At 43.8% G+C, this 26544-nt stretch overlaps 1 protein-coding gene across 2 annotated transcripts in view; it reads left to right on the forward strand.

The window, feature by feature from the left end:
- AGBL1 (ATP/GTP binding protein like 1) overlaps nucleotides 1–26544 on the forward strand; it is a 928519-nt gene that overhangs the window by 56362 nt on the left and 845613 nt on the right. Inside the window, exons 1-4 of one of the 2 annotated variants that reach the window (XM_027520903.1) lie at nucleotides 8330–8449; nucleotides 15790–15853; nucleotides 18253–18399; nucleotides 22806–22937. In XM_027520903.1, the coding sequence (XP_027376704.1) occupies nucleotides 18276–18399; nucleotides 22806–22937 (256 nt within the window). In that variant the 5' untranslated portion in view covers nucleotides 8330–8449; nucleotides 15790–15853; nucleotides 18253–18275. Of the gene's footprint in view, nucleotides 1–8329; nucleotides 8450–15789; nucleotides 15854–18252; nucleotides 18400–22805; nucleotides 22938–26544 lie in introns of those variants that run through there. The other variant, XM_027520902.1, reaches the window with a different exon arrangement.

Below are 26544 nucleotides of genomic sequence, written 5' to 3' on the forward strand. Positions count from 1 at the left end.
AATCCAGTGGTCCAGTGGTTAGGACTCAGAGGTAGCAAGCACTGCAGAACTGCAGGGGCCATGGGTTTGGTCCCTGGTCAGGGAACTAAGATCCGGCATGCAAGTTGCAAGACAGTTTTCAGGATTAAGGAGTAAGTGATATCCGAAGCCAAGTGGGCACTCGGTGGTAATATTTGTAGTACTGTGGGCTGTGTGTGTGTGTGCGCCGTTGTGTCTGACTCTTTGCAACCCCATGGACTGTAATTGCCAGGCTCCTCTGTCCATGGAATTTTCCAGGCAAAAGTACTGGAGTAGGTTCCATATCCTACTTCAGGCGATCTTCCTGACCCAGGGGTCGAACCTGAGTCTCCTGCATCTCCTGCACTGGCGGGTGGATTCTTTACCCCTGCGCCACCTAGGAAGCCCCGTTATGGGCTATGTGGGATGTCAGTTCATAACCTGATGCCTAGTTCTTAACCCTCAAGGTACAGAATACCTCTGAAAAGCAGCTTTTCAGAGTGGGTTGGGGAAGGTCTAAGACTAGGTTAGAGAGCAGCCAAGTGGTGGAGCAAAACCACAAAATGATGGGGTCCCTGAAATGGGAGACATGAGGACACCCGAGTCAAACTTTTGTTGCTTCGTGACTGTGCTTTAGACCAGCTGGCTAAGAACTAGCTGGGTGGAACAACCCAGAAAAGGGCTTCTTCTTTGTGGTTTTGGAAACTGCTTGGTTCTGGGGCCTTTCAGTGGCAGAATGAAGCCTCCCTGTCCCAGTGCTTTTAGTCTTCCCTGTGTGCTTGGGAGGTTGATGGATTCAGAGAGGATCAAGGTGGTGGGTGGCAGCTGCTGATTGAACAGGAAGGCAGCACTCGCATCCTCCACTTTGGTACTGAACACTGGGTGACAGGCACCTGGACATGTTATTTACTGGCTCTGTTTAGAATCCATTCAGAAAAGCTGAAAACAATTTGGCACTTCTTTTCAGCGAGCCTTAATTCTAACTTGCAAGTTTTGTGCTGTTGTTTGTCAACTGTGTTCTGGAGCGACTTCACAGCCTTCCTAGAAATGGAGACAAGTCTGCTTTCCGCTGATTGTCATTTAAAAGAAATCAGAGAACATCTCAAGGGTGTGATGCTGTTGATTGCTGTTGTAATGATTATGACTCAGAGTCTTTACTGTTTACCAAGCGGCAATAAATGTGCTGGACATAGACAAAGCGTAGGATTATAAATGGTCTCTTTTCAGAGGACACAACCTCACCATTTTCACTTGTTTTGGTTATTTTTCTCTCCTCCTTAAGAGTATCCTGCTAAATTGAAAACATCGTGATCTGGGTGTAAAATTGATCCAGGAAGATGCATTTCTAAAGATCTTCAGATCTGTTTTTAGACGACTCACCTTTTGTTAGGCATGCTCATGGCCATGTTTATTCCCCAATAGCCAATCGAACATCTATTGTGACTTAGGCAGAGAGCTAAGTGTTTTGCATCCATTACGGTATTTCTCACCCAATTGTATACTTGAGCTGGGTTCAGTGATTAGTCCAATAATGTAGGAAAGAGAGTAAGTTGTACAAAGGTTTTGGTGACCAAGGTCTATTTGAATTAAGGTACATGCTTCAAACACCCCTGTCCCTTTCTCTACCCTAACTTTACTGCCCTTCTTTATCTCCCTTATCTTTGCATGTTTCTACCAGCTATATAACTCTACACTACTCTCATTTGCCTGGTTTCATCCTGAGCATTCTGCCCTCCAATTTTCTCCTAGTTAATGCTAGCTTATTCTTTCACTCTAAGCTGAAGTGCTACTTGTTTTTTAAAAAAGAAAAGGAAAATTTTATTATTATTTTTTTATTGGAGCATAGTGGCTTTACAATGTTGTGCTGGTTTCTGCTATACAGCAAAGTGAGCCAGCTATACCTATCCATATATTCCCTCTGTTTTGATTTCCTTCCCATTTAGGTCACCACAGAGCAATGAGCAGGATTCCCTGTTCTATACAGTGGGTTCTCATTGCATGTGCATGCGAAGTCCCTTCAGTTGTGTCAAACTTTTTGCAACCCTATGGACTACAGCCTGCCAAGCTCCTCTGTCCATGGGATTCTCCAGGCAAGAATATTGGAATTGGTTGCTGTGCCCTCCTCCAGGGGATCTTCCCGACACAAGGATCGAACCCATATCTCTTATGTCTACCTGCAACGGCAGGTAAAGTGGTTCCTTACCACCAGCACCACTGGGAAGCCCTCTTTAGTTATCTATTTTATACGTAGTATCAATAGTGTATGTATGTCAATCCCAATCTCCCAATTCATCCTACCACCCTCTTTCTCCCTTTAGTATCCATACATCTGTGTTTCTATTTCCACTTTGCAAATAAGTGTGTTATTTCTTAAGGAAATCCTGTACTGATTAACATCGAATAACCTTATTTTATGGTCACATGACAACATACACTTGGGTACTTATCCTCAGTTGCAATTCTACATTTCTTTGGGTGACTATTTAGCTATCTGCCTTTCTTTTTTTTTTTTTTTTTTGCTATCTGCCTTTCTAACTGGCTTGAAAGTTTGATGAGGGCAGGGACTGTGTGTATGTACGCTATCAGTGTTATTCCTGCCACCTAACACAGTACCTGGTACAAAGTAAGTACCTGACAATATTTGCCAAATAAAAAATAGACCACCTTCTAACTTTACCAGAGGCTGAACCATGTATGCCCCTTTACTTAGAAGGGAGAACATTGGTATTCTTTGTTGTTGGTCAGTTGCTTTTGTAACCCCATGGACTGCAGCACGCCAGACTTCCCTGTCTGTCATTTCCTGGAGCTTGCTTGAACTTATGTCCATTGAGTTGGTGATCTCATCTAACCATCTCATTCTCTGTCATCCCCTTCTCCTCCTGCCTTCAATCTTTCCCAGCATCAGGGTCTTTTCCAATGTGTCAGTTCTTCAAATTGGGTGGCCAAAATATTGGAGCTTCAGCTTCAGCATCAGTCCTTCCAATGAATATTCAGGACTGATTTCCTTTAGGATTGACTGGTTGGATCTCCTTGCAGTCCAAAAGACTCTCAAGAGTCTTCTCCAGCACTGCTGTTCAAAAGCTTCAGTTCTTTGGTGCTTAGCCTTCTTTATGGTCCAACTCTTACATTCATACATGACTACTGGAAAAGCCATAGCTTTGTTGGGAAAGTAATGTCTCTTCTTTTTAATATGCTGTCTAGGTTGGTCATAGCTTTTCTTCCAAGGAGCAAGCATCTTTTAATTTCATGGCTGCAGTTACCATCTGCAGTAATTTTGAAGCCTGAGAAAATAAAGTCTGTCACTGTTTCCACTGTTTCCCCTCCTATTTGCCATGAAATGATGGGACTAGATGCCATAATCTTCATTTTTTGAATGTTGAGTTTCAAGCCAGCTTTTTCACTCTCCTCTTTCATTTTCATCAAGAGGCCCTTTAGTTCCTCTTCACTGTATTCTTAACAATTAATTTTGTAAGACCCAATATATGACTAGGGCATTTGTCAAATTCTGGAGCCCAAGAATTATGAGGAAAGATACTAGTGGGATTGTTCATTCTTTTACTGGTAGTGAAGTATTTTTAAATTAAAAAAAACTAATTTTAAATGGAGTACAGTTGCTTTACAATGGTGTGTTAGTTCCTGCTGCCGCTGCTGCTAAGTTGCGTCAGTCGTGTCCAACTCTGTGCGACCCCACAGACGGCAGCCCACCAGGCTCCCCCATCCCTGGGATTCTCCAGGCAAGAACACTGGAGTGGGTTGCCATTTCCTTCTCCAATGCATGAAAGTGAAAAGTGAAAGTGAAGTTGCTCAGTTGTGTCCGACTCTTAGCGACCCCATGGACTGTAGCCCACCAGGCTCCTCCATCCATGGGATTCTCCAGGCAAGAGTACTGGAGTGGGTGCCACTGCCTTCTCCGGGTTAGTTCCTACTGCACAGCAAAGTGAATCAGCTATATGGATACATGTACGTATATATATACGTATGTATACACTTAAATGTACGTAAGTCCCTCCCTTTTGGACTTCCTTCCCATTCAGGTCACCACAGTGCATTAAACAGTTTCCTGTGCTGCACAGTAGATCCCCACTAGTTATCTATTTTATACATAGTCTCAATAGTGTATACGTGTCCGTCCCAATCTCCCGATTCTTTCCATCCCCTCCTTTCTCCCTGGGCATCCAGACATTTGTTCTCTACACCTGTGTCTATGATTCTGCTTTGCAAATAAGATCATGTACACAGTTTTTCTGGATTCCACATATATGAATTTAATATAGTATATTTGTTTTTCTCTTTTGGACTTACTGCCCTCTGTATGACTTGTTCATTCTCAAGAGTCCTCCTAAGACAGAAAACATTACATACCATTTCACTTTATTCTATTTTGGAATGATGTTTATTTTTTAATATTATAAAACCACATCACCCAGCTTCTGTAATTATGGCAAGCTTCTTATTTTTTTTTTTTTGCTATTTCCAGCCCAACAGCTATCATATTGAGAAAACTCTCATTTCTTTACATCTGTGTCTCCTTTGTTTCCCTGCATGTAGGATCATTGGTTCCATCTTTCTAGATTCCATACATATGTGTTAGTATATGATATTTGTCTTTCTCTTTGTGATTTAATTCACTCCATATAGTAGGTTCTAGGTTCATCCACCTCATTAGAACTAAGGAGAAGGTGGGATGATTTGAAAGAATAGCACTGAAGCTACATATATACATTATTATATGTAAAATAAATAACCAGTGGGAGTTTGATGTATGAAGCAGGGCACCCAAAGCCAGTGCTGTGTGACAGCCTGGAGGGATGGGGTGGGGAGGGAGGTGGGTGGGTGGGGGGCTCAGGGTGGAGGGGACACATGTATGCCTATGGTCGATTCATGTTGATTTATGGCAAAAACCATCACAATGTGTAATTATCCTCCAATTTAAATAAATAAATAAATAAAAACTATTTCATAACCATCTGGTGGCTCAGACAGTAAAGAATCTACCTGCAATGCCAGAGACCTGTGTTCAGTCCCTGGGGCTACAGTCCATGGGGTCACAAAGAGTCGGACATGATCGAGCAACTAACTCTTTCACACTTTCGTAGATATTTCAGTCCATACTCATTTAAAACAACTCTCCCTCTTTTGAACTCGTCTCAGCCCTGAAAGGAAGTTTTTCCTTCTGCCCCAACTAAACTTCTAACTATGCAACTTCTTCCTATTTCTTCTTGTGTGAAGACAGAAAGCTATTGGTCACCATTTCTGGTATAATAATCATTTTCAGTCATTGAAGTTTGTGATCAGTACCCTCTTTTATCACTCATTACCAGCTCCAAATTTAATAATATCTTTTCTTTAGCCAATGGACCATTTCTAGTGAGTGTTCAAACTGCGTGACTGAAGAACAAATTTATTTTTGGCAATATGGTTTTCTTGGGCTATGAGCTGTGTCCTGTGCTCTTGGCTCATGAATTTGGAAGAGGTTCTGTCTTATTCTCTAGAGATCAAGAATTAAAATTTCATGGGCTTATTCTTTCCATCTGTGGGAACAGAGTAGCAGAGTGTAAGCACTCTATTTCTGTGATATCAGGGGTGTTACAGAAAATGGGATTGGGATGGCCTTTTTTCCCCTCTGTTCAGTAAAGTTGGGTGTAGACTTGAGAAAATTTCAGAAAGAGGCATGGGATACTTCTTTTCCCTCCACATTGGCTGGGGTCATATTGATGTTCCCTATTTATTAACACAGTTCTTGGCACATGATGCTGCATCACGTCAGTCGTGTCCAACTCTTGGTGATCCCATGGACTGTAGCCCGCCAGGCTTCTCTGTCCATGGGCTTCTCCAGGCAAGAATACTAGAGTGGGTTGCCCTGCCTTCCTCCAGGGGGATCCTAGGGTGTGTGTGTGAGTCTTGCATTGGCAGGTGGGTTCTTAACCACTAGCACCATAATAGGCATCCTGGATGGCATCACTGACTCGATGGACGTGAGTCTGAGTGAACTCTGGGAGTTGGTGATGGACAGGGAGGCCTGGCGTGTGCAATTCATGGGGTCGCAAAGAGTTGGACACGACTGAGCGACTGAACTGAACTGAACTGATACTAGGCAGCCTATAATTGTTTGTTCGGTTGCTGGATTCATAGAAAAGTTGATCTTTATAGCTTGTCATAAATTTGTGTAAGGATGTTCTCACTGGAATATGCTTTGAGGTAAATCCTGTCATCAAAGAGAATAGGATAGCAAGGCTCTGGCAGATTTCATATTAAGTTTCCATTTCATTCCATTCCATTATATCCCATTCCATTTTATCCCATTCATCCCATCCCTTCCCAAGCCATTCCATTCAATTCCTTTCCATCCTATCTCTTCCCATTTTATAACATTCGGAATGTTTACTGAATACCTACTTTGTGTAAGATGCCACACTAGAACCTGGGGACCCCAATGGGAAATGAGGTAAAATACTTGTTCTGGAGGAGCTTAAAGTCTAAGGAGAGTGTGGGAGATTAAAAATTGCTTCAATTTTTTTCTACTCCTCCAGTTGAGAGGTAGAGATTAATTCCATCCACTCAAATCTGGGCTATCATCGGTAACCTGACTGGCCAATAGGATGCGGCAGAGGTGATGGTTAAACTGAGGCTAAGCCAAAAGAGGCCTTGCAACGTCTACTCAGTTCTCTTGGGATGCTTGATCCGCCGTGTAAGAAGTCCAAGTTGCTTAAGACTAACATGTTGGAAAGGCCGCATGAAGGCATTCTGGTTCATAGTCCACGATGAGCCCAGTCCTTCAGCCTGCCAAACAGAAGCCATCTGTGCCAAGGTATCAGACACACAAATGAAGCCATCATAGACCCTCCAGACCAGTCATTCATTTGCCAGCTGAATGCCACCCAGAGACCATAGTTAACACCTTGGGAAGTAGAAGACTCTCCCAGTTAAGCGCTGCCCAAATTCCCTGTCCACAAAATCAAGAGAGAAAATGTAAAGGCTATTGCTTTAATCCAATAGGCATCAGGGTGGTTTGTTACCCCTGCAATAGACAACCAAAACACAGAGGCAAGAAAATAACCAGGATTTAGTTAGAATTCTAATAAAAGGAGGGGCAAAGTGGATTGTGAGAAATCAAATATTTAGAGCAAATAATTCTGTTCTTGGACGGGCTGGGCCACTGCACCATCCCACTTTAGAGGGCATTGATTATGTGGTAGTCCTTGCGAATGGCATGCCTCGCAGTTGTACGGTGCCCAACGTATGCAGACATGTGGCAGTTTTGAGTAATGAGTGCCAGGAAGGTAGGTAATGCGGAAAAACTGTAGAAAGGGAACTTGAGCTTGGAATTGAAATACAAGTAGGTTTCATGGGCTAAATACAGGTAGGTCTCATGGGCTAAGTACAAGTAGGTTTCATAGGCTAAGCACAAGTAGGTTTCATGGGCTAAATACAAGTAGGTTTCATGTTCTTCACAAGGAGAAATAATACTCCATCAGTAGAAGCAATGTGAGCAAAACTTTGAAGGCATAGGAGCCTATGATGGGCTTGGGGCACAGTGACTGGTCCTTTGAGGCCAATATACATGGTATTGGGGTTGGGGGAGTGGATGGAGAGGAACTCCTGAAGCTGAGCGATGTGAAGGGTCTTATATCTTAATGGAGAGTCAGGAGGAGGAAGGCAACAGGGAGACAAATATTTCAAAGCAAGTGAGCAACAAATTCAAAACAGTATTTGAGAAAATTGTAGTTCAAAACCCCACAGACTGTGAAAGACAGTGTTTGTTCTTTCAGCTGCCTGCCTCTACTAGAAAGCTTGGCAAGTCGGTTTTTTTTTTTTTTTTTAATAGGAAAGTCTTAAACAACAGGGAATTACTCAATGATTCATTTAAAAGGATCATTAAAGGAAAATGGAGGCATGTCGCATCCTGCCTTCTTTAATTGCTCATTTATTATTACTGTGGGTGAGATAATGGTTTTGTGTTATTCTTCTAAATAGTGTAAAATATTTATTGGTAAATATAGCAGTGCATATATTAATGCCAGTGGAGATTTTGTGGCGTGTTTTTTCCCTCCGCTGATAGCCATAATTTTTACTTAAAGGAAAACAATATTGTGCTGATTCATTCTAGCTCAGAGCTGAGCGAGAACATTACGAACTAAGCATCTGTACGACTGCACTGTCTCTTAGCACCGGTGGAATGGCAGGATTCTCCGGGGCTGGCCGTAGTCTGTGAAATCAATTTCTTTCCTGTTTATTAACTCATGATTTGGAAGAGGACAAGCAGAGGTGTAAAAATGTTCTTTTCTCCCTCTTCGTGACAAACAACCTGATTGAAAATAGCTTTTATGAGTGAGGATGCTTACCATTTCATGTGCCTGAAAGTCTACGAAGGACAGGGAGACCTGGCGTGCTGCAGTCCTGGGCTCGCAGATCGGACACAGCCGAGCAACCGAACAACCGTGAAAGTCTACAGGTCGGTGGTTTTATAGAGTTGGTTCACAGCTTAACAACGTCACCAGTGACCCAGGGTTGTGTCCTCAGACAGCGGTGCCCCAAATAGGAAATAGAGTGTTTGTCTTGTTGCTTTGTTTTTGCTTTTCATGGTTTCTCTTTTTAAATCTTGGAGGATAATCTTTTCTGGAATCTCTCAGTCGACTTCTATTTGAGTTTCCTTACCCAGATCTGCCCTCATGGTGGTGTGGTGGTTTAGTCCCTAAATCATGTCTGACTCTTTTTGACCCCATGGACTATAGCCCACGAGACTCCTCTGTCCAAGGGATTTCCCAGGCAAGAATACTGGAGTGGGTTGCTGTTTCCTGCTCCATGGGATCTTCCCCACCCAGGGATCGAACCCACGTCCCTTGTATTGCAGAAATTCTCATGCAGTTGCAGGCAGGTTCTTTGCCACTGAGACACCAGGGTAAGTCCCTATCTGGGATCATACTCACATCTTAACCAACCATTGGAAAAGGAGAAAGACAGAAGAGGTGAACTGTGGCCCATTCCCCAGGGAGGGGACAAGTAGAGTATGTATCTTTCATCAGCAGGCTGCTGCCCCGGGCTTGAAACAAATGGGATTTTCTGGGAAGCAATTATAGAAGAACGACTGGAGTGTGTGCAGCCAACTGTGTTGGCCACAGGTCAAACCAATTTAGGGGCGGTGATTTAGTAGATTCTGTACACCCAGATCTATCTCCCTGCTGGAAGGTACAGCAGAAGCCTAGGAGAGAGTGCTTGTTCTCAGGGAGCATTAGTGGGCATTGAACTAAAAGTGGGCAATCTCTTAGCTGGATAAATGGATCCAATAAAATATACCGATTATCTATTACACCTCAGGACACAGGAATGCAGAAATGAGTGAGACCTAGTTCTTGTCCACAGACTCACAATTCCTTTCACCATCTGCTTCATCCTGGAAGCAGCTTCATCCTCCAAGGTTGCCACACTCTGTCATGCTTCCCTCTGAGTAAGTAGGGCTGTGACACAGCTGGAACATTCCCCTTGATATGGTGCAGGGCCCTGTGGTGCTCCCAGGCACAAGGCCTTACTGTGTCTCCCATTTCTTTGATTACAGGAAACAGCTTTCATTTATCCTCCATGACCTTCCCTGAGTCCCAAGGGACAGATTCAAGCAGTTGTTAATGAGGGAAGGGAGGGGATGCGAGACCAGGGAGAAACAAACAGTCAAGAGCCACCTTGGGGCAAGGCCCTGTTACCCCATCAAGGGATACACACAACAATATCTTTGAGCTCTTTGCAGATACTGAAGAGCTTCCCAAGTGGCACTCGTGGTAAAGAACTGCCTGCCACTGCAAGAGATGTGAGAGATGTGGGTTCTATCCCTGAGTCAGCAAGATCCCCTGGAGGAGGAAATGACAACCCACTCCAGTATTCTTGCTTGGAGAATCCATGGATGGAGGAGCCTATGGACAGTGGGCTACAGGCCATAGGGTCACAGAGAGTCAAACATAACTAAGTGACTTAGCATGCACGCAGATACTGAAAGCCCCTCCAGGTCGGAGAAGTTAATGATTGGTGATGACAGGTGGCCCACAAGCATGTAGACCCCAGACTGGTTGGACCCGAAGGCTGCTGATGCTGACTCCTGCTTACCTCACTGTCAGCCCATCAGAAGAATGCCCATGAGTGATCACAGCCTCCTTGAACAACGGTTATAAAACTCCTCACTATCTTCCCAAAGTTGGAAACACATGGTTTTGAGGGCATTAGCTCACTGTGTCCCCCTTTGCCTGGCAAAGCAGTAAATCTATCCTCTTCTACTTCACTCAGAACTTGTCTCTGAGATATGATTCAGCACCCATGTGCAGAGCAGCTGGGCTTTCAGCATCACTCCTGCCCCGCTTCTGCCTGATTTCCCAGATGTATCACTCATGGACCTGGTTGGGTTACACACCCCGTCCCTGAATTCTTCTAGCATCCACGTTTACCTTTGTCACAGTCCTTAACCATCCTGGGTCCTAACTGTTTGCCAGCTGTTCGTCTCAGCCAGGCCTGGAGCCCTGTGAAGGCTGAATGTGTTCCCATCTGTTTGTATCCCAGCCCAGTGACTGGAACATGCATGATTTCCAGGGAGCATTTGTGGGACGAATGCATGAATAATTGAATGAAAGGAAATTAAACATGGATCTTTTTATCCCTCTTCAATCAGTTTCCACTTTATTAGTTTTCCTCTCTCCCTTTTCTCTTTGCTCCTTTCTCATCACCCTGTTGCCTCTCTTGTTTTCCTTTTTGCTCATTATTCACAGTTAACTGATGAATCCTGCATTTATACCAAGTTACGCGATATTGCCCAGCCTTGCTTTTATGGCTTATCCCCCTCCCTCTTTTCAGAAAGAAGAGCAGTTATGGGGGTTTCTGCTGGTGGATCCAGACACATCATTCATTGCAGAGAAGGGACTTTGTTTTTTTTTTTACCATCAGCCATCTTTGGGTCCATTTTCAAAGGGCTGGATATTTTGTGATTTATAGTAAAAAATAGATATTTGGTCTTCCTCTTGTTTCTGGCACAGAGCTCCCCAAACCCTTGGAATATCCTCAGTGATGAGAGCAATAAACTTGTCTTTTGTTAAGTTAATGGGTTGACTTTTGGACCACATCTATGAATGGAAAGCTGACTGTCAGGAGAACTGACCATGTGGTTGGAGGGTTGGGACTTTCAGTCTGACTTCCTGGCTCCCCAGGACACCCCAAGTCCCCTTTACCTCCAGGGAAGGTAGAAGAGCCAGAAGTTGAATCTATAGACTATCTAAGGATAGGGGAACTACCTTGGCAGTCCAGGGGTTAAGACTCCACATTTCAAGGCAAGGGCATAGGTTCGGAACACTAAGATCCCACATACTGTTGGTGTGTCTCTCCCCCCAAAATTAAAAAAGAAAGAAAACAGGAAACTTGAGAGATGAAGTTTACAGAGCCTCCAGGTTGGTGAACAGGTGGAGATGCTGGGAGAGTGATGCTTCCGGAGAAGGCATGTGAGCTCTGTGCCAATCCCCCGGACCTTGCCCTGGGCATCTCTTACATCTGGCTGTTCCTGAGTTATACTGTTTTACAATAAACTAGCAATCCAGAAAGTGAAATGTTTCTCTGAGTTCGGGGAGAGGATTTAACAAATTAATCACACCCAAGGAGGAGGTCGGTTATGGGAATCTTTAATTTATAGCCAGTGAACTGGAAGGACAGATTAACAACCTAGATTTGTGATTGACACCCTGAATTAGAGGAGCTCACTGGAACCCCTGATTTATAACAAATATGTTGGCCAGAAGGAGGGGTCACAACCTGGACTTGCCACTGGAGTCTGAAGTGGGGGTGGGCGATCTTGTAGGACTGACCCCTCAGCCTCTGGGATCTGATGTTATCTCTGGGTAGATAGTGTCAGAATGGAGATGAACTGTAGGACAACCTGATGGTGTCCAGAGTATTGTTTGTGGATGTGGGGGAACCTCTCCTACAATGGAACTGGTACCAGAACCGAAGACTAGCAAATTCCCTGGGATGATATATCAGTGGCTTCCCTAATCCTTGGTTCTTGTTCCCAGATTTTGGGAGACCAAAGGGTGGGAGAGGACAGGGAACACTGACACGGAGCACAGCTGTGCATGACATTTGTTGGAGGGGACTCAAAGAATGATGCCTTCTGTTAGCGTCCAGGGCAGCTGTGATAGGAGGCATCAGAAAAGTGATGCTGAGGCTGCCTTCTTTAGGCTCAGCTCCCTGTGGAGAAGCTCCCAGAGCAAATCCAAGTCTTTTCCTTGGTAAGCGTATAAACCTCAAATGTCTAGGGAACCCCAGGTGTCTCATCACACCTGGAAGATGAGTTAAAGTATTAAGTTTGGGCATTTTGTCCATAATGGACCTTTTTTTTTGCCTTGTTTGGTGTGTAAAAGCGTACCTTTACAATAGTATCTTATCAGTGTTCAGTGGTGACCTAAATGGGAAGGAAATCCAAAAAAGAGAGGATATATGTATATGGAGAAGTCAATGGCACCCCACCCCAGTACTCTTTCCTGGAAAATCCCATGGTGGAGGAGCCTGGTAGGCTGCAGTCCATGGGGTCGCTAAGAGTTGGACACGACTGAGTGACTTCACTTTCACTTTTCAGTTTCATGCATTGGAGAAGGAAATGGCAACCCACTCCAGTGTTCTTGCCTGGAGAATCCCAGGGACAGAGGAGCCTGGTGGGCAGCAGTCTATGGGGTTGCACAGAGTCGGACACAACTGAAGCGACTTAACAGCATGGCTAATTCACTGCTGTACAGCAGAAACTAACACAACATTGTAAAGCAACTATACTCCAATAAATTAAAAAAAATATCTTAATTGTTGTTATTTAGCCACTAAGTCATGTCTGACTCTTTACGACCCCACGGACTATAGCCCGCCAGGCTTCTCTGTCCATGGGAATTCTCAGGTAAGAATACTGGAGTGGGTTGCTATGCCCTCCTCCAGGGGATCTTCCCAACCCAGGGATCGATCCAGTGTCTCCTGCACTGGCAGGCGGATTCTTTACCGCTGAGCCACCAGGGAAGCCCATCGTGTGTGAGTATTTCCTCCCATTCTGTTGACGTTTCTTTGTTGATTGTTTCCCTGGTTGTGCAAAAGCTCTTCAGTCTAATGTAGTCTCATTTGTTTATTTTAATCTCATTGCACATGCTTTTGGTGTCTTACCAAAGAGAACATTGCCAACACTAATGTCAGAGATTTTTTTTTTTTTCTCCTGTGATTTCTTTGGGAGTTTCATGATTTCAAGTCCTAGATTTAAGTCTTTGACCTATTTCGAGTTAATTTTTGTGAGTGGTGTAAGATAAGACTCCTGGCTTTATATTCAAAAGATTTGAAAGCAGTATCTGGAAGAGACATCTGCACACCCATGTCCACTGGAGCATTTTTCATAACAGCCAAGATATGGAAGCAACCTAAGTGTCCCTCAACAGATGAATGGATAAAGAAGATGTATATACATACAGTGGAATATTATTCAGCCACGAGAACAAGAATATCCTGCCATTTGCAGCAACACAGATGGACCTTGAAGGCATTAGGTTTAGTGAGATAAGTCAGAGAAAGATGAATACCGTGTGATACCACTGATATATGGAATCTAAAAAAGCTGAACTTGCAGCAACAGAGAGTGTAATAGAATGATGCTTACGAGGGGTTGGAGAGTGGGGGCTTTGGAGAGGTGCTATTTATGGGTGCAAACTTGCAACTTATAGGTAAAGAAGTGCTTGAGAGCTAGAAAATTAACATATTACCATGCAATGACACTGGCCTGGTTGTTGAGAGCCTGGCCTGGGCTGTACTCTGGCGTTGGCATTGTGGATCACCACAGAGGTCTTGATTAAGCCCTCCCTCCCTCTGAGTCTCGGTGTTCTCTCCCGTGTAACAAAGGGGAGAGTGTCAAGGATTGCAAATACCCCACAGAGCTATGTCATGAGATTTGTTGCTACCCCAGGTGTCTCTTAAGAAAACAACACTTCATCCTTGTGAGTCAGGGAAGTCTTTCCATGTGAACATGTTAGTGGATTTCTGTTTCTGCTCTCTGTCCTGGATTGAACAATAATCTAAGCCTCCTGAAATTAGCAAAGGCTTTGCTACCTTGGCCCACAAAGCCCCTTTTCATTTGCCCTTTCTGCCTGAACTATCAGTGTTTTCTTTTGCCCATTTTGCTGATGTTGCCAGTTTCTGAAGGCTAAATATGGAGATAGAGCCCCTGAGATGCTTCATTCAGTGAGTCCTTTTCAGTTTTTATTTAAGGAGCAACCATGCAACGATTTGTTTTTTAAAAAATATTTATTTATTTGGCTGTGGGTCTTAATTGTGGCAGGTGGTCCTCTCTCTACTTGTGCATGGGCTTAGTTGCCCTGAGGCATGTGGGATCTTAGTTTCCAGACCAGGAATCTAATTCGAGTCCCTGGCATTGGAAAGTGAATTCTTAACCACCAGACCACCATGGGAGTCTCCGTTCAGCCATTCCTTATTGTAGAAAGTCCTTCTCGGCAGAAGGAAGCTGCCATTCCCATGCATACCCTTGACCATGCCACCTCCCTTCTTCTGCCTTCTTTCCTTTTAAAATTTTTATTTTCTATTAGAGTATACTTGATGTATGGGCTTACCAGGTGGTGCTAGTGGTAAAGAACCCAACTGCCAATGTAGGAGATTTAAGAGATGTGGGTTTGATCCCTGGGCAGGGAAGATCCCCTAGAGGAGGGAATGGCAACCCACTCCAGCATTCTTGCCTGGAGAATCCCATGGACGGAGGAACCTAGTGAGTTATAGTCCATAGAGTTGCATAGAGTCAGACGTGGCTGAAGCTATTTAGCATGCATAGTTGATTTATAATGTTGTGTTAGTTTCAGGTATACGGCAAAGTGATTCAGTTACATATACACGTGCATCTATTCTTTTTCAAATTATTTTCCCATTTAGCTTATTAGAGAATATTGAGTAGAGTTCCCTGTGCTATACAGTAGGTCCTTGTCGATTACCTGTTTTATATATAGTGGTATTATGTGTCAATCCCAAACTCCCAATTTATCTCCCCACCACCCACCTTTCCCCTTTGGTAACCATGAGTTTGTTTTCTATATCTGTGACTCTGTTTCTGTTTTGTCAATAAGTTTATTTGTGTCATTTTAAAAGATTCTACATGTAAGTGATATCGTATGGTATTTGTCTTTCTCTGATATATTTCGCTTGGTATGACGATCTCTAGATCCACCATGTTGCTACAAATGTCATTATTTCTTTATTTTTAATGCTTGAGTGATATTCCATTGTATATATGTGTGACATCTTCTTTGGTCTTCCCCTGTGGCTGAGTGGTAAAGAATCTGCCTGCAACGTAGGCAACTTGGGAGATGCAGGTTTGACACCTGGGTCAGGAAAATCCCTTGGAGGAGGGCATAGCAACCCACTCCAGTATATTGCCTGGAGAATCCTATGGACAGAGAAGCCTGGCAGACTAAAGTCCATAGGGTTGCAAAGAGTCAGACACGACTGAAGCGGCTGAGCACGCAGGCATGCACCACATCTTATTTAGCGATTCATCTGTCAATGGACATTTAGGTTGCTTCTGTGTCTTGTCTTTTATAAATAGTGCTGCAATGAACATTGGGATGCATTTATCATTTCAAATTAGGGTTTTCATCTTTTCTGGATATATGCCCAGGAGTGGGATTTCTGGGTTTTATGGTAGTTCTACTTTTAGTTTTTGAGGAAACCTCCCTACGGTTCTCCTTAGTTGGCTATACCCTCACCTTTCTTCTTAAAGATGGCTATCTGCTTTCATTGTAGAACTCCTCAGACCGGGAGTCCATCCTGGCCATCCTCCAGCTCCTCGGAGATCTGCTTTCAGTTGGTGAGTAGGTCATGACCTCACTCCTCCTGTGGCGGACATGGGGCATGCAGATGCCATGTCTCCCAAGAGACTGTGTGGCCTGGGGTTTGCTCCAAGTTTTCTGTGCGAGACAAAGTCACCATAAGATGGATGACTTTGGGCTTTTCAATCATGTCACCCGCCCTACAGTGGCCCAAATTTAGGAGGCATTTAGACTCTGGGTGGCTATTCTGTGACATCTCATCTCTGCGGCCAAGGACTTCCAGCCCTCAGTGGTTTGACCTCTCGCCTCCCCCTCTTCCCTCATCATGGCCCATTTAGAGAGCCAGGTGTCGGCAGCTCTCTCACGTAAGTCAAGTGGAGACAGGAAGACGAGGCAGGAGCTAGACTTAGCAGTGTGGTCAGCCATTATATTTTGAGGGATAAATGGACAGAAGTCACTATGGTGGCATCAACTGAGTCAACTGGGTCCCACTTCTATCAGCTCTTTTCCACCTGAAGTTCTTGGAAAACACAGCTTCTTGAGCATTCCAGCATTCACTTAGCTTTCACTTCTATGAAGCCAGCCATGTTGCATTAGAAAGACATATTCGTACCAAACAGAAATACCACAGTGAACGTCGCTCCAAAGCCCCAGACCCTCAGGTTACAGTTTCAGAAGGAAGGGTCCACTCGTATCGAGGTTTACCCTCAGGCTGTGCTGCACTCCAGTGGCAGGGTGACACCTCTTCTTCTGCATCAGGTACCCTCTGGAGGTGAAGCCCATTTGTTCTCTGGGATAGTTCTGACTTCGGTTTGTCCAGTGGTGTCTGGAACTCTTAGAATGAAACCACAGAGTTCTCTTTCTGAAATAGGTACTGATTATTGCCCCTTTAGTAGAGGATGAAAAATCAGAGAGTCTTCTTTGATTATAATCTCCTACCCTGTTGACCACCTTGGTTCAAGAGCATAGAGAATCATGTGAGTCCCCTTCCAAGATGAAACGTAACCACTGCCTTTTGGCTTATCCTGGGGTAAGATGGGGGAGGTCCTTCTTTAAAACTACTCTAAGGTAGAAAGACCAACATATTTTACCTTAGTCCAGACCTTCTTCAAAACTCCCTAGGTATATTATTAGGTGTTTGTTTCTCAAAGGATTACTCTGCTTGTTTCCATACGTCCCTCACATCAGTTACTGAAGGCCAGCACAAAATAATCATTAATACCACTCATGAAATTATTCTAGATAAGCTATCAAACTAAACTTTCTTCTATTAAGAGATGATTTAAACCTAATAGCTGAGGGATACTGATATTCTCACTTTATTCAAGTATATGATTATCAGTTCAGTTCAATTGCTCAGACGTGTCCGACTCTTTGCAACCCCATGAACCGCAGCACACCAGGCCTCCCTCTCCATCACCAACTCCCAGAGTCCACCCAAACCCATGTCCATTGAGTCGGTGATGCCATCCAACCATCTCATGCTCTCTCATCCCCTTCTCCTCTAGCCCTCAATCTTTCCCAGCATCAGGGTCTTTGCAAATGAATCAGCTCTCCACATCAGGCGGCCAAAGTATTGGAGTTTCAGCTTCAACAACAGTCCCTCCAATGAACACTCAGGACTGATTTCCTTTAGGATGGACTGGTTGGATCTTCTTGCAGTCCAAGGGACTTTCAAGAGTCTTTTCCAACACCACAGTTCAAAAGCATCAATTCTTCGGTGCTCAGCTTTCTTTACAGTCCAACTCTCACATCCATACATGACTACTGGAAAAACCATAGCCTTGATTAGATAGACCTTTGTTGGCGAAGTAATGTCTCTGCTTTTTAATATACTGTCTAGCTTGGTCATAACTTTGTACATCAGCCTACATGCATATTTCTTTACATGTGATAACAGGGCTTCCCAGGTTTCTCAGTCATAAACAATCTTTCTGCCAATGCAGGAGACGCATGAGACATGAGTTTGATTCCTGGGTCGGGAAGATGCTCTGGAGAAGGAAATGGCAACCCACTCCAGCATTCTTGCATGGAGAATCCCCACAGGCAGAGCAGCCTCGCGGGCTATAGTCCATGAGGTCGCAAAGAGTTGGACACAACTTAGTGACTAAACATCAGCAAATACATGCAACACAAGTACCCACATACACTGACTTCATAGAGTCTTAGGAAAGGAGAGTTTAGGCTCCATTTATTATACCTGCTGCAAGTTCTCAAATATTTCATTATTTCTCCATTTCTCACCCGTCACCCCTACCCCTGGCCCCTTACCTAATAGCACAACTTTACACAAGATGCTTCATGAACTCCACACTTACTGTCTCTGAGATGAGATGAATCAACGCTTGCTCAGTCTCTAGCTGTGAGATCTGCTTCCTGCTCCAAGGACAGGAGGGTAGTTATGTGAGACTCAGGGCCCCTCTGCTCGCCCCCTCAGGCACAGACCGGAGGATCCAATACATGATCAGCAAGGGTGGGAGTGAAGCCCTTCTGCGGACCCTGGTGGACACGGCCAGGACGGCCTCTCCGGACTACGTCATCCTCCTGCCGCTCTTCCGGCTGCTGGCCAAAGTTGGCCTCCGAGGTACCCACGCCCCCAGACCCAAGGATGGCTGGAAGGGTATCTGGGGTTGTTATCATGGGAACGATTGGGGAAGCTTTTATGGGAGAACAGAGAGGAAGCAGGTCTAGACACCTCGGTGATGATGGCAGGACCCGCCCCACAGGCGAGCACATCCCAGGTACCTGGGGGCTCAGGACTGGACCCAGAGCAGGAGTGGACTACCTGGGGCATGAGACGTGTGGAGGACGGAGGGGAGATATTCCAAGGAGGTTTTCAATCACTTTATTTTTAAACTTTATTTATTTATTTTTGGCTGCACTGGGTCTTTCTGCTGTGCAGGTTTTTTTTCTCTAGTTGCAGCAAGAGGGGGCTATTCTGCAGTTACAGTGCATGGGCTTCTCATTGCGGTGGCTTTCTTGTTGCAGAGCGTGGGCTCTAGGTGCTCGGGCTCAGTAGTTGTGGTGCATGGGCTGAGTTGCTCCATGGCATGTGGAATCTTCCTAGAGCAGGGATCAAACCCACGTCTCTCACATTGGCAGATGGATTCTTAACCACTGGACCACCAAAGAAGCCCTCCCTAAATCCTCATTGTGTTTAGGGCATACTCAAATATGTACGACCTTACTTAAGTAATTAAGTCTGCAGAGACTGTTTCCAAATAACATAACATTCTGAGGTTCCAGGCAGACATGACTTTTGGGGAGCCAGTTTTTTTTTTTTTTCATTAATTTTTTAAAAATTCATTTGTTAAGTTTATCAAGGACTTCCCTGGTGCCTCAGGCAGTAAAGAATCTGCCTGCAATCCAGGATATTGGTGTTCAATCCCTGGGTTGAGAAGATCCCCTGAAGAAGGAAATGGCAACCTGCTCCAGTATTCTTGCCTAGAGAATTCCATAGACAGAGGAGCCTGGTGGACTACAGTCCATGGGGTAGTTGGACATGACTAAGCCATTGCTTAAAACAATTTTTTATTAGAATATAGTTGCTTTACAATGTTGTGTTAGTTTCTACTCAGTAGCAAAGTGAATTAGCTATATGTATACATATATTGCCTTTTTTTTTGGCTTTCCTTCCCATTTAGGTCACCACAGAGCACTGAGTAGAGTTCCCTGTGCTGTACAGTAGGTTCTCATTTTAATCTATTTTATACCTAGCATCGATAGCATATATACATTAATCTCAATCTCCCAATTCATCCCACCCCTCTTTTCCTGGAAGGACAGTTTTCAACTCACTAGTGATAGAGTGTATAATGTTAGTTGCTCAGTCGTGCTCAACTCTTTGTGACCCCATGGACTGCAGCCCACCAGGGTCCTCTGTCTATGGGATTTTCCAGGCAAGGATACTGAAGTGGTTTTCCATTTCTTCCTCCAGGGGATCTTCCCAACCCAGGGATTGAACCCCGGTCTCCTGCACTGCAGGCAGATTCTTTACCAACTGAGCTACTAGAGAAACCCAAATAAGTCATGTAGAAGTGGTGCTTCCCTGGTTGAAGAGAAGATGGGGGTTTAGAATTCTTCCCACTTATGCTCCACATCCATTTCTCTTTTCACATGGAAGACCCTGAAACACCTCCCTAAAACCCTAGGACCCTTTGGAGCACAGTTGAAAAAGCCTGGGCACCCAGGCTGCATGCAAATGTTACAAATTAGTCATAACAGTTAAGCTCCAATTGTGTGCAGTCTTAGACCACAGGGCTTCTTCCCTGGTGGCTCAGATGGTAAAGAATCTGGCTGCAATGCAGGAGACGGCTTCCATCTGTGGGTCGGGAAGATCCCCTGGAGAAGGGAATGGCTACCCACTCCAGTATTCTCGCCTAGAGAATTCCATGGACGGAGGAGCCTGGCGGGCTACAGTCTGTGGGGTCACAAAGAGTCAGACATGACTGAGCAACTAACATGAACACTTTACGCAGACCACAATCAAGAAGCGCAGTTCCTCTGAATGTTGTGAAGGCAGCAGCCGCTGAGGGCACAGAGCTCTGGGGGTACTCCTTCCTTTCAACGCTTCGAATTCTGCTTTGAGTCCCTTCAACATTTCGCAAACAGTGACTGAGACCCAGGCATCAGCCAGCTCCTGCAGGGTCACGTTCCAGACAAAACACATAGAAATCACCCACTGATCACTCAGCAGATATTGACTGCGTATCTCCCAGGGCTGTGCACTCTTCTAGGCCCATGGGAATGCCACTGTCACCAAGACAGATAAGGGGGTCTGCTCTTGTGGGAATTACATTCAAGTGGGGAAGGGCAGGAAGTACATAATTAGCTAGATAATAGCAGATGGTGATAAATAACTAGGTAGTAACTGGAAGGAAAAGAAAGGGTGATGTTCCTCTAAGATGGTGTTGACAGAGAGAGGTGACATTTGAGCCTAATCTTGAAGGATGAGAAGAAGTCAATGAAACAAAGAGTGGGCTAAGTGAACTCCAGGAAGACAGAAGAAACATGATATACACCCTAAATAGCAGAGTCTGGGGACTCAGACTTGGGTTTTAGGCTTGAAAGTGAAAGTGTTAGTCGTTAGTTGGGTCTGGCTCTTGTCACCCCTTGGGCTGTAGCCCGCCAGGTTCCTCTGTTCATGGAATCCTCCAGGAAAGAATACTGGAGTGAGTTGCCACTCTCTTCTCCTGGGAATCTTTCCGATCCAGGGATTGAACCTGGATCTCCTGCATTTGAAGTGGATTCTTTATCATATAAGCCACCAGGGAATCCCTGGCTTGATGCTTATTAGCAATGTGACCTTGGGCAAGTTACCATTGGGCTCTCATCGACAAAATGGGTCTCAGTATATAATTCTTGGGTCATTTGCTGTAAGGATTAAGCAAGGTTGTATGTCACCTGCTTAGCATGTAGGGTCAGAGGCTTGGCAAATAAGAGTCATGTAGGTTTTATAGGAGAAAGAGATGAATCAGAGAAGTGATTTTCAAGTTATAGACCCCGATATTACCATTGCCATAATTACATCACCACACCTTCTGCCATCAAAGACTGTAATCCTAGATGTTAGCATTCAAGCTGTCAGGGGCTGAGCTGAACAGAACAGCAATGAGATTGGCTGCTCATGAACGGATATCTTTCTTTTCTGATAAAGGGAATGGGTCATATGAGTTCAGTCACAGTCTCTTTGCTGGTGTCCTTTGGTCCAGAGATAAATATTGGTAATTGAGGTTTAGGATGTTACCTGTTTTACTCATTTCTCCCTGTGATGAATCTGATAGTGACCGTGTTCTTGCTAACATAAACGTGGCTTGGGCATTGCACTTGGGAAAGGACAGAGATAAATGTGACAGGTGGCATAGTCATTTGTTATCCTGTGAAAACCAAGTGCATAGAATAAAAAGTACTTTCTATTTATTTCTTATGCTTATTCACTATTATTAAAATAATAATGACTCACCCACAAGTCTGAATATCAGGTTTATTTTGATCAATATTTTCAAGAAATCTGGGGAGAAAATTATATTTTCTGAAATTATGTTTTCACCTTTTATTTTAAAGTCCTCTATCATATAGAATGATGACCTCTTATATACCTATCCCTCAGATCAAACCATTGTTAACATTTTATCATATTTCCTTAATCTATTTATGTTTGTTTGAAATATTCTAAGGAAAATTAGAGATAGCATTTTACTCCTACACACTTTTGAGTGAATTTTTTGAAGAGAGACATTTTCTTATATAATCACAATACCAGAATCACAAATCTAGCAAATTAACAAGACATGCATATTTATATTCATTCTAGTTTCTCTAAAATGTTCTCAGCGTGCCTTTTACAGACATGCTCAGGGAAGGATCCAATCAAGGTCCACACACTACATTTGAATTTATGTAACTTGTTATTTAGTTGCTAAGTTGTGTCTGACTCTTTGCAACTCACTGGATTATAGCCTGCCAGGCTCCTCTGTCTATGGGGATTCTCCAGGCAATAATACTGGAGTGGGTTGCCATTTCCTTCTCCAGGGAATCTTCCCAACCTGGGGCTCAAACCCACATGTCCTGCAATGCAGGCAGATTCTTCACCACTGAGCCACCAGGGAAGCCCAAGTTATGTCGCTTAAGTATCCTTGATTCTAAAACTGTCTTAGAGAAATAAATTTATACCCAACTAACATCTAGCTCATGTTTGAGAACAACCAGAAGCATTCTTACATACAGGGGATAAGAGTCATACAACCCACAAGGCACATGTAAATAATACTTGAAGAATAATGGACCGTATGGGTACCCTTGATGGGCTCTTTGGAGCCATCTGGTTCTAATGGAGACATATTTATTAGCATTTTCTACTAGATCTGAAAAGTCTCATTTCCATGACAATCCTCTTCCCTCCACCGTCTTTGCTGTCCTCTCCCCCACGTAGTATACAACTGTCAGAATTAATGTGCAACACAACAAAGATGGATTGATATGTGTTCACAGATAAAAAGTTTGGACAGAAGGCACTGGAATTGGAAGCACTTGATGTGACATTGATTCTGGCCAGGAAAAACCTATGCCACAGCCAGAACCTCCTCCACTGTCTCTGGGCTCTGCGTGTGTTCGCCTCTAGTGGTAAGCAACTCAACTGTGGCTCTCTGGAGGGCTTCCAGATCTGGACTGGAGCACCTGGAAACCGTTTGGGAGTATGGTTGGAAGGAGGGCTTGGGTGGAGGACAGATGTAATCCCAACAAGATAAATAAACCATGAGGATCCTCACATTCTAGAGACTGTAGAGGTGAGAAGTTATTTCTTTGTCTCCTCCTCAGCTGTGGAAAACTCTTTTTTTTTTCTTTTATTTATTTTTAATTGAAGGATAATTGCTTTACAGTATTGTGTTGGTTTCTGCCAAACATCAGCATGAATAAGTCATAGGTATACAATATGTCCCCTCCCTCTTGAACCTCCCTCCCACCTCCCTCCCCATCCCACCCCTCTAGGCTGTTTCAGAGCCCTGGTTTGAGTTCCCTGAGACATACAGCAAATTCCCATTGGCTATCTATTTTACATATGACGATGTATGTTTCTATGTTACTCTCTCCGTACATGCTACCCTCTCCTCCCCCCGTACCCCCACCCCGTGTCATAAATGTGTTCTCTATGTCAGTGTCCATGGAGAACTCTTGAATCAGTTCTTGAAATGAGAGGTCCATAATGTTTTCCCTTGGGAGCTACTTGTTTTAGCACTCTACATTTCTCTGTCAGTACTACAAGGTGAAAAAAACATTCCAGGGGAAAGCAGACTTTATTGAGTCCTTATATCCAAGGCACAGTGCAATGTGTTACAGCTGTCAAGAGCAGCCCTCACATCACAAATCTCTCCACTGTGTCCCTGAAGTCACGCATGCATCATGACATCCTTTACCCAAGTTTATCTCCCAATGTGTCTTAAAATGGTCCTTCAGGTAATTTGATATATCATAGTAGAAGTGTTGATGTTATTTGCCATCTCCTAATTTGGATTATTTCTGAGCATTGTTAACAATCGTGTATGTAGACTTAGCGTTTGATAGCTAAGAAGAAGAAAAGGAAGCTTAGGAGAGTGAAGAAATTGCTTGAGTTTATACAGATAAGTCATGAGGGCTGAGTTTCTAACTGCAAAAGTCATGTTTATTCTACTCTCCACACAGAGACAGTTCTTATTAATAGATTATATTCTGTACCACCTATTTCAGCATAATGAACATAGACTTTTATTTCTCTTTTCTAAGCTCCTTTCCTGCAGAAAGAAAAGTGGCAATTATTTAGATATAATACTCTCTAGAGGAAAGAACGTGAGCTTAGAGCCAAGAAGACCTGAGCTTGACTCTGATTTCATTTCTTAAGAGTCATATGACATGGGCACTTAACTTGTTTAACCTCAGTTTCTTCCTTTGTCAAGTCAGAGTTGTAATAAGACCTCATAGACTTGGTGGATGGGTGAGTAAGATCATGTTCGTGGGTAAGCTCATCACATAACAGTTGCTAAGTAAGTATTTTGCTTCTCTGCTTTCCCTTTTCCCTCAGTCCTATGAGATAATAGGAAGCATGCCCATACAGGGAATTAATAGGTGACCTTTTCTGTAACTAGCCTCAGAACTACCAAAATAGTAGGGACATGTTTTATTGGTTAATTTCATGAATAAGCATGGTGTGTGCGTGTGTGTACTTGTGTGTGTGCTCAGTCACTCAGTTATGTCCGACTCTTTGGACTGTGACCCACGAGGCTCCTCTGTCCATGGAATTCTCCAGGCAAGAATACCAGAGGGCATTGCTATTTCCTACTCCAGAAGATCTTCCTGATCCAGGGATTGAACCCTCATCTTACCATTGAAACACCTTGGAAGTGAATAAGCATGGAGGGCCCATCAAAAGACAGTATTTCTAGGGAAAAATCAGATAGACGCTTGACTCCATGTTCACAGACAGAATCTCCATTCACACTCATATATATTGACTAGATAATCAGACAATATTTCAGAGAGATTAAAAGAATATATCCAAATCAATGTCTAAAAAAAGGAAATTCTAAGTGAGAGGCTGTGGCTTTGCATAAAGGACAACTCTTATTGATGAGTAGGCAGAAGATATGCCATTCCCATTTTGAGCTTGCCAGCAGCATGAGACTTGAGATATCTTATTTTGGTTTTGTAGCAGGGGTTCCCAACCTCTGGGATCTAACGCCTGATGATCTGAGGTGGAGCTGATGTAGTAATAATAGAAATAAAGGGCACAATAAATGTAATGCACTTGAATCATCCCCAAAGCATCCCCCACTCCAGTCTGTAGAAAAATTATCTTCAACAAAATTGCTACCTGGTGCTGAAAAGTTTGGGGACCACTGTTGTAAAGAATAGTTAAAATGAATAGCCTACTCTCATTATATACATTGATTATAGAGATCTTGAAGAATTCCTTCAGCAGGGAGCTCTGAAAAATGCGGAGATTTGCCTATGGATATGAAGAAGTGGCCATTTGTCTCCTATTCCAAGACAACATTTATTGTACAAACTATTTCATAAGATATTTAAAAAATATATGATCAGTCTCTACACATTAACTTTACTAACGAGAGGCAAGCAGAGTTCATGAAGCCCATGGATTGCTGTCTCTTGGGTGAATTGTTAGCCACTATCGAATGTTCCAGCAAGTTTTCTTTCTGCAAAAGAAGTTGGCTGGAACCAGAATGGCTCTCTGACAGCCAGCAAACCCTTCACCAGCTTTCACTTGGCCAATGGGGATGTTTATATGCCCAAGTGGTCTAACCTTGGGCAGTCATCCAGCATGGAAGAAATTAGTGAGGATTTTTTATTGTTTTTTTTTTCTTTATTTATTTTTTAATTTTTAAAATTAAAAAAATTTCAGGTATACACGTGCTCCCCATCCTGAACCCTCAATTCCAAGTTGAAAGCCTTCCATGCTAGAATTCACGCTCTTAAAACTATTTCCTCCCTAACTGTACTTAATACTAGAGTTTTGCTGAATTATTTGCCAGGAGTTTACTCCAGCATGTTTTCCCAACTTAGAAGTAAAGACTGGGTAGCCATGGGAGTGGAAGATTGATGGACAGAACTTGGATGCCAAATTCTTGAATTTTGATCCAGGCAGTGACTGCCTGTACTAGCCTCAGGACGAATGGATGCATAGGGGATGTTCCAGGAATACACACTTCTCGTGGTAACTAAGACATCAGCCTCAGTCTCTCTCTGGTGGACTGTACTGGGATGAACTATATTAGAGACTCCAGTTTTCCATTTTTTATCCTTTCCTGAGGCTTGGAGCAAGCCAGGATAAGCCTCCCTTGATTCTCTCTCTTTGCTTCTCCATGACCCCCTTGCTACCATTCATATTTCCTGGAACAAAGCTGGCCCAAAGCACAAGGCATTCCTAGGTTTTAGTATGTTACTGAAAATGGGGTCCAGCTTCTTGCCACTCAAAAGCCCTTAAAGAGACCAGGTTGGGGGAAAGGAAAGTTTGCTTTATTTTGGATGCTGGCAACAGACGGGGAGGGTAGATGCCAGTCCAACGATCGACTCCGTGCCCTCCTCCACACCTCCCACCCCAACCATCAGGGGTCAAGAGCTTTTATAGGCTGAGGGAGGAGACTACATGCAGAAACAGCATGGTCGGCTCTAACAGCCACCTTGAAACTGGTCATCAGTGGTCCCACCAGGGTCATCTTGATGGTTTTAAGTACAGTTA

The sequence above is a fragment of the Bos indicus x Bos taurus genome, chromosome 21, assembly GCF_003369695.1.
Source record: "Bos indicus x Bos taurus breed Angus x Brahman F1 hybrid chromosome 21, Bos_hybrid_MaternalHap_v2.0, whole genome shotgun sequence".
Taxonomy (NCBI): Eukaryota; Metazoa; Chordata; class Mammalia; order Artiodactyla; family Bovidae; genus Bos; species Bos indicus x Bos taurus.